The 7,632-nt window shown below is 36.5% G+C and overlaps 1 protein-coding gene across 1 annotated transcript in view; it reads right to left on the reverse strand.

The window, feature by feature from the left end:
* Positions 1 to 7,632, reverse strand: part of LOC128247666 (arf-GAP with SH3 domain, ANK repeat and PH domain-containing protein 2-like) — a 62,928-nt gene that overhangs the window by 4,768 nt on the left and 50,528 nt on the right. Inside the window, exons 9-11 of the mRNA XM_052967683.1 lie at positions 3,282 to 3,343; positions 2,629 to 2,747; positions 1,491 to 1,616 (exon numbers count right to left, since the gene is read on the reverse strand). Of these exons, the coding sequence (XP_052823643.1) occupies positions 1,491 to 1,616; positions 2,629 to 2,747; positions 3,282 to 3,343 (307 nt within the window). The remainder of the gene's footprint in view (positions 1 to 1,490; positions 1,617 to 2,628; positions 2,748 to 3,281; positions 3,344 to 7,632) is intronic.

Genomic DNA, 7,632 nt, shown 5'->3' on the forward strand with positions numbered 1-7,632 from the left:
TATATATATATATATATGTACGGGCTTCTTTCAGTTTCCGTCTAGCAAATCCACTCACAAGGCTTTGGTTGGCCTGAGGCTATACTAGAAGACACTTGCCCAAGGTGCCACGCAGTGGGACTGAACCCAGAACCATGTGGTTCATAAGCAAGCTACTTACTACACAGCCACTCCTGTGCCTACGCGTATAATAATAATAATATAATATAATATAATAATAATAATAATAATAATAAAAAGATGGGCTACAGCAAATATTCTGCTCAATACCATAGATTTGCTGGTAAGTTGTTTGATCGTAACTAGTTGAACATGTCCCTTTCTGGCTGACGATATGTGCACCTCTGATCACGAACAGAAGTAGTGGGGGAGCATCATAGATGTGTATTGAGAGAAATTTTTTTGAGTCTGAATAATTCACCTTTGGAAACATGGGTGTTTCATTCAACATCCTTAAACAACCCTTATTCAAGGACCAATTGGGCAGGGTGGGCTACTCAAGCCAAAGAAAATTCACCTGCCCCACCTGCAAGGTCATGCACCGTTTATCTTGATATGAGATCACCATATCGCGCACATATGGCTGTGCTGCAAGTGCCTGGTGTACCCTTATCAGACGGGTAGTCATGATGGGTATAATGGGCTTCGTATATTTTACCCCAGTGTCACTTTGATGGCATGCACTGCTCTCTCACTCAGTAATAATAATTATAAAGATTAGTGCAAGCGTGAAGGTAGAACACCTGCAAAAACCAGCATTGTTTGGAACTGCAAGAATTCTTCCCAGGGTTCTTGAAGCAGGACCAGTAAACAAGTGTCACCTTCATCTGCAGGCTGTGGACAATTGACACGTTCCATCATACCCAGCAAAATAAGCTGTGAGTGTTCATCACATAATAATAATCCTTTCTACTAAAGATACAAGGCCTGAAATTTCTATACAAAAATTACCAAAAAGTGGTGGGGGGGGGATGATAGAGGTGTAGTCCTTGTGATACAGGATGACCTCTAGGGATAATCGAGGAACCCCACAATCCAAGATCTCCCTAAACATGAAGGGGCAAGTGCCCTCCCCAATTCCCATTCTCTGACTTACAGGTCTACACTTAGAGAGGTACCATCCACTCTTGCCATTTTCGTAACTTTCACCCACCTTTCAATAAACTCACTCAGGTGTAGCTGTGCAGTAAGAAGCTTGCTCCTAAACCACCACATGGTTCCAGGTTCAGTCCTACTGCATGACACCTTGAGCAAGTGTCTTCTACTATATCCTCGCAACTTAGTGGTTTGGCAAAAGAGACTGATAGAGTGAGTACCAGGCGTAACAAAAAAAGAGAATAAATACTGAGGTTAAATTCATTTGACTAAAACTGTTGTTAAGGCAATGCTCCAGCATGGCTGCTGCAGTCTAATGAATGAAACAAGTAAAAGACAAAAGAAATGACAAGAGCTGAAGAAGCTCTGATCGAGTCAAGCGTCAATGTACTCACCCACCACTCTTCCTCCTCTTCATGGAGGACGATAATAATTTCTCCACCTTTAAATGTCAGCTCGTCTTCATTATCAGCATCACAATCATATTTAGCTCGACAGCGTCTCTTACCATTAGATTTTTTCTGGAAGTAGACACACACAACAATAAACACCATTCTACCCAACAAAATTACACATATACAACAAATTACACATATACACTCTTAGCCATCTGGTTCGCCAGTCCCCAGTCAAATCATCTATACATGTATATACACACATTACATGTATATAAGTAGGGTAAAACCTATGCTATATCCTCTTGAAGCACATCTGCCTATTCCAGTATTACAATCCAGTATGTAGTTGTGATGGATGTAAGATATATATTAAAGTTGAAAATTATGGAAATATTGTTTGTAGAGTTATTATATCACAAATCAGGAAGTTGGAAAAACATAATTCTTATTAGCAAATGAAACATGTGTAATGGTGAATAAATAATACCAAAATATTTTCCCAACTTGCTGTTTTGTTAGACAGTATATATATATATAAATATATACAAGGTCAGAAATATATTAATACATGTGCCTGGATTAATCTTCTGTTTATTCCCTTTACATTATATACTTACATGCGTATTTACAAAGTTAGATGTATAACTGATACTATTAAGTTTAGAATTTCATGTAGATTTATCATCATCCAGTCTGCATCTTGTATAATGGTTTGGTTACTAATATACTGAGTAGCGTTTCTGGTTATGATATACAGAGGAAATTAATTGCTGGTAGGGTCACCGTATTTCATTATGCAACTATAATATACTACCAGGTATATTAAAGGCTTCTATGTCAATACTGATTGAATCACGTGATCACGTGACTGACCAGGTTATCAGATGTTGTTATACATCACTGGTCACAATGCACTTTTGCATTCTTTTAGCCTTCAAATGATGCCACCCCGCTGGCTAGGCGAGCAGGCCAACATCCCCATCTGATCTAACTGCAATTAGATGTTCTGAGGGTTTGAAACAGATGTCGGCTTTCATTTCCTTTCCTTTTTCATGTCAGAATGTCAAGAGAAAATAAATTGCAGGAGAGCTGTGTCAATCATCTCATCTAAAAGAAATGGCACTGAGGAACATACCTTAATTCGTGGAACAGGAACAGGTGGTGCTACAAAGTCTTTGCCCTGAGTCTCTTCAACTCTCCCCCCAGGATCAATTCTGTCACGAGAACGACTTCGATCATTACGTAGGGTCAAATCTGAAACAAGAAACAAACAATTTGCTTAAATCAATTTTAATGTTTCAGATGAGAATTAATCAATGAATATAATAAACAAATGAACAGCTAAGATTATTAAAAATACCTAAAAAAAAAATCACCCTGGGTCCTACATGTGATGTTGGACCTATATTACATGCTTTAATGCACTAAAACCTCTTGTTCTTGAATATGGGTAGCTGAAAATGGGGGGCATCAAATATGCCTGTTTGTTTTTTATGCCTTCAAATATGGTAGTTTAACAGACCAATAATGAGAAGACACTGAATATTAACATCTAGAGGAAATGTTGAACTGAGCATGTGTCCACTTCATGTTATTAAGAATTACGAACAGTAAGTAAAATCCATGATGACGATGATGATGACAACATGCCTAGAAATATGTGCATGCAATTATAAATCTAAATGTTGATGCAAGAACTATGAAGAGTATTTTGAGCATTTCCTTTTGTTTGGTGGTAAATCATTTGATTGCGTTTATAGAAGTTGTGTCAGAAATGGTTTAACTTACCAGCGCTATTCAAAGAGGAAGCTCTTGTACTGCGAGGATGCGGGAGAGGTGGAGGGAGGACACTGCAGAGAGAAAAGACATTATTGTGACAGCAGTTTAGAGATATCAAACAAACAAGATTTAGAACTGAATCTAGTATATAAAGCTATAATGTCTTAAATCCTGGCAGCCTGCATTTATTCAAGGAATAGCTGCTATTCTACTGAGCCTTGCCGAGTCACATATTGTGTGTGTGTGTGTGCATGGAATAATTTTTGAAATGCACAACCATTGTATGAAGACCAGATAATCAATATTGCTATGTCTGAGACTGCTGAAGTGAGCTATCATTGTAAGGAGACTCAATGGTCCTATCTAGCTGTGGACATGGGCTGTAGGTTATATAACTTTAGGTCAGCAGATGGTAGATATGGAAAACTGAAAAAAACTTATCTGTTTACATAGTGTTATGTACAGTGTTATATATTGAGCCTTTGGGTAGCTGAAGTAATTTAGTTGTGACAAAAAACAAGTCAAGAAATTAAAGAGTTTTCTTAATCAAAAATTCTACTCCAAGTTTGGTGGCACCTTAACTTCAGCATTTTGATGGATAATAATACTGTCATCAGTCTTGTCCTCACAAATGGTTTCGAGAAAGTTACACTTTGAGTGAGCAACGTTTTAGATATATATCTCCCACTTTTGATCACAAGTATTTCATTTCAGTCTTCTATTTTCAATAAAATGGAGGTTTAAGACTACTCAGAAATAAGTTCCAGAAACAATGGTAAAATTACATACAGAGTGATTTTAGACAGACACGATATGGAAGATGATTGCAATAATATTTTATAAGTACCAGCATCTTATAATCTGATATCAATATTAGTTTCTGTTTTTATACCTATTAAGCACCATATTTACATCCAAAATAAATAGTTGCAGGTATGGCTGTGTGGTAAGAAGTTCACTTTGCAGCCAAATGACTTCAGGTTCAGTCCCACTATGTGGCATCTTGGGCAAGTGTCTTCTACTATAGCCCCAAGCCAACCAATGCTTTGTAAGCAGAAATGGTAGACAGAAATTGTGTGGAAGTCCATCATGTGTGTGTGTGTGTGTGTGTGTGTGTGTGGAGGGGTATGTGCACACGTATGCATGTGTGTGTGTGTTGCTGTCTCCTTGCCTTGACTTCACTTGATAATTGTAAACAAAAGCCACTGCCATGCAAGTGGTGTCCTGCTACCAATCTTTGATGAAATCCTGTCTGGTCATAATGAAATATTACCTTACTTGGAAACAAGAGAAAGTTAGTGACAGGAAGAACATCCAGCCGTAGAAAGTTTGCCTCAACAAATTCCATTCAACGACCCACGCAAATTTAGGAAAAGTGGATGCTAAAGCAATGATGAATACAAATTATTATCTATATTAAGTAAAAATCCTTATTACACTCTGATATCATTACAGTTAAATGTATGAAATCATTTCTAACAGAGACACAAAGCCAGAAATTTGGAGAAAGGACAGTCAATTACATAATCTCTGGCAATGGTATTTCATTTTATTGTCTCCTGAAAGGATAAAAGACAAAATTGACCTCAGTGAGATTTGATCTCATAACATAAAGAGTTAGAAAAACTACTGCAAAGCATTTTGTCCAACACTAAAGATTTTTCCAATCCACTACCTGAAATCATAGTAATGTAAGACCATCTTTGTCACATAGAAGCTGAATCTTTTTGCACCTACAAAGTAATTTACAGCTAACTGAACGATTTTGTACATTTCCACTTGCATCAGATAATGAATTCAAACATAGATTTTAGAAGCCAAAATGCATTTTGCATGATCCAGACACAAACACGTTATGAAAAAGAGAAAACTGATGACATCATTTTGTCTAAAAAAGAAAGCAGGATACTCCCATTCATATTTTGAATTTCTGTGTCTTTTTTTTCACTTTTCATTTTGAACCCAAGAAAGACAAACATGCTATCAAAAAATTGGTCAATTCAATAAACAGACTCAATCCCTTATCACGCTCTTCTTATTGCCTATTATTGTTGTTGTGGGGTTCCTTGATTATCCCTAGGGGTCATCCTTTATCAGGAGGACATCTCTATCATCCCCACTCCCTTTTTTTCTAACCTTTATATACTATGTATATTTCCCTTCATTTTCATTCTATAGTATGTATACTCACTCTTATTTATTTATTTTACCTTTTCATTATATGTAAACCCCTACACTTTATGTCTGTCTTGTACTGTCCCTTCAACCTTTGCATTGATGGCAAATAAATGAAATCATCATTATTATTATGTAATCTTATGTTTATTGCTTGCTTTCACAGAACAGTAACATAGTTCACTGGGCCTTAAGTATGGGCTGTGGTTTGCTTTTGGTGTTGTTATTTTTACTGTATTAAGAGTGCACTGCATAGGACAAGTGGAGTGTCTAGTAATGCTAGTTTGTCTATGTTATAAATACTTGTTAGTCCTGGGGTTTTGGTCACTTATTTGTCTCTATGCTTTTTGACTAAACCTAAAACACCTATTATCATAGAGATTGTTTCTGTCTTCAGGTTCCATGCAGTTACATAAGCTCTATTATTGTGTGTGTGAATATGCTTGCAAGCACCTCTGTGAACAGGTGAGGGACAATAGCTTCAGACAGCCCACTTCTCTCTCTCCCTCTTTAAACATAGGCTTAGGAGCAGGGGATGCAGGGGTGCAAGTGCACCCCCTAAATTATAATTTTTTTTTGGTAGGGGTTGATGAAAATGCTTAGATTATTCTCCCGAAAAATTGGGTTTGCATCCCACTAAGCAAATTTCATTCACACACTTATGTCTTAAATATGTATATATATGTATGTATGTGTTTGGTATGTATGTATGTATGTATGTTTTGTATGTAAGTGTATGTGTGTCTGTCTATTTGTCCAACTGTATGTATATATGTACTTATGTGCACATGCATGTGCATATATATGCATTGAAAAGTAAATAAGCAACTGAGATTCAATGACATCCTCTAAAACTATTTCCTGAAATTCTATCTTCTCTAAGATTCCAGTTCAGATTACACTAGACACATATTTATTTCAGTTATATACCCACCCATGTGTATATACTAAAGCCACAGCTGCCTGCACGAGAAGCATAATGATCAATCAAGCAAACAGTCAATACCACAACCACCACCACCACCACTGGTGATGTGATGTGTCTCTGAAAACACACATCTCACATTGAGATATGAAATACTGCTGAAATTGGCAGGAGCATTGCATGTTGAATTCAAATTTTGGCACAAGGCCAGCAATTTCAAGGAAGCGGGTAAATCAATTATGTCAACCCCAGTGCTCAACTGGGGCTTATTTTATTGACTCCGACAGGATGAAAGGCAAAGTTGACCTTGATGGCATTTGAACTCTGAGCATTGGATGAAATGTTACTAAGCATTTTTCCCAGTGTGCTAACAATTCTGCCACCTCACTGCCCCAAGAGCTTTGTATATTAGCAATATGTGAAGTTAACTTGAAAAGGTGAGCCTAAATTGTAGCAGGTTTATAATGTGAAGAATGAGAGACTTCAATAGTTTTAATTTCCCAACATATCTACACTCTCTGAGTGGTTGGCATTAGGAAGGGCATCCAGCTGTAGAAACTCTGCCAAATCAGATTGGAGCCTGGTGTAGCCATCTGGTTTCACCAGTCCTCAGTCAAATCGTCCAACCCATGCTAGCATGGAAAGCGGACGTTAAACGACAATGATGATATACAGGTGCAGGTGTGACTTCCCAACCATATGGTTCTGAGTTCAGTTCCACTGCAAGGTACCTTGGGCAAGCATCTTCTATTATATATATAAATTATATATATAAATATCTTTTAAATTAATTTATGGTAACGGTAAAGGCATGCACATAAAGTTCCTATTTTATTATGCTGGCTACCATCTAATGATACTGACTAGTGAGTCAGTTTTTTTGGGGTTACATCATAGTTATACCAATATAATGTAGGATAAATATAATAATAACAATGATTCTTGCCAGCTCCTGTCGAATCATCTAAGGCATGTTAGCATGGAAGAAGGTCATTAAATGATGATATATATATATATATATATATATATGTATATATATATGCACACTAGCTGTTTGTTAATGTAACCAGATAAACATTTACATGAAGATTGTTATAAAACAAGAAATACATAATACTGTAAAATTGTAAAAATACAAAAATAAAATGTGAAAACCAGGCTATATTCGAGTTTGATTCACTAACATATTTATCTATATGTATAGTTTGTTTATTAGTTTTTACAAATCCCAATTTTATATATATTATTCAGTACTAAAAT

Source organism: Octopus bimaculoides, chromosome 4, assembly GCF_001194135.2.
Source record: "Octopus bimaculoides isolate UCB-OBI-ISO-001 chromosome 4, ASM119413v2, whole genome shotgun sequence".
Classification (NCBI taxonomy): domain Eukaryota; kingdom Metazoa; phylum Mollusca; class Cephalopoda; order Octopoda; family Octopodidae; genus Octopus; species Octopus bimaculoides.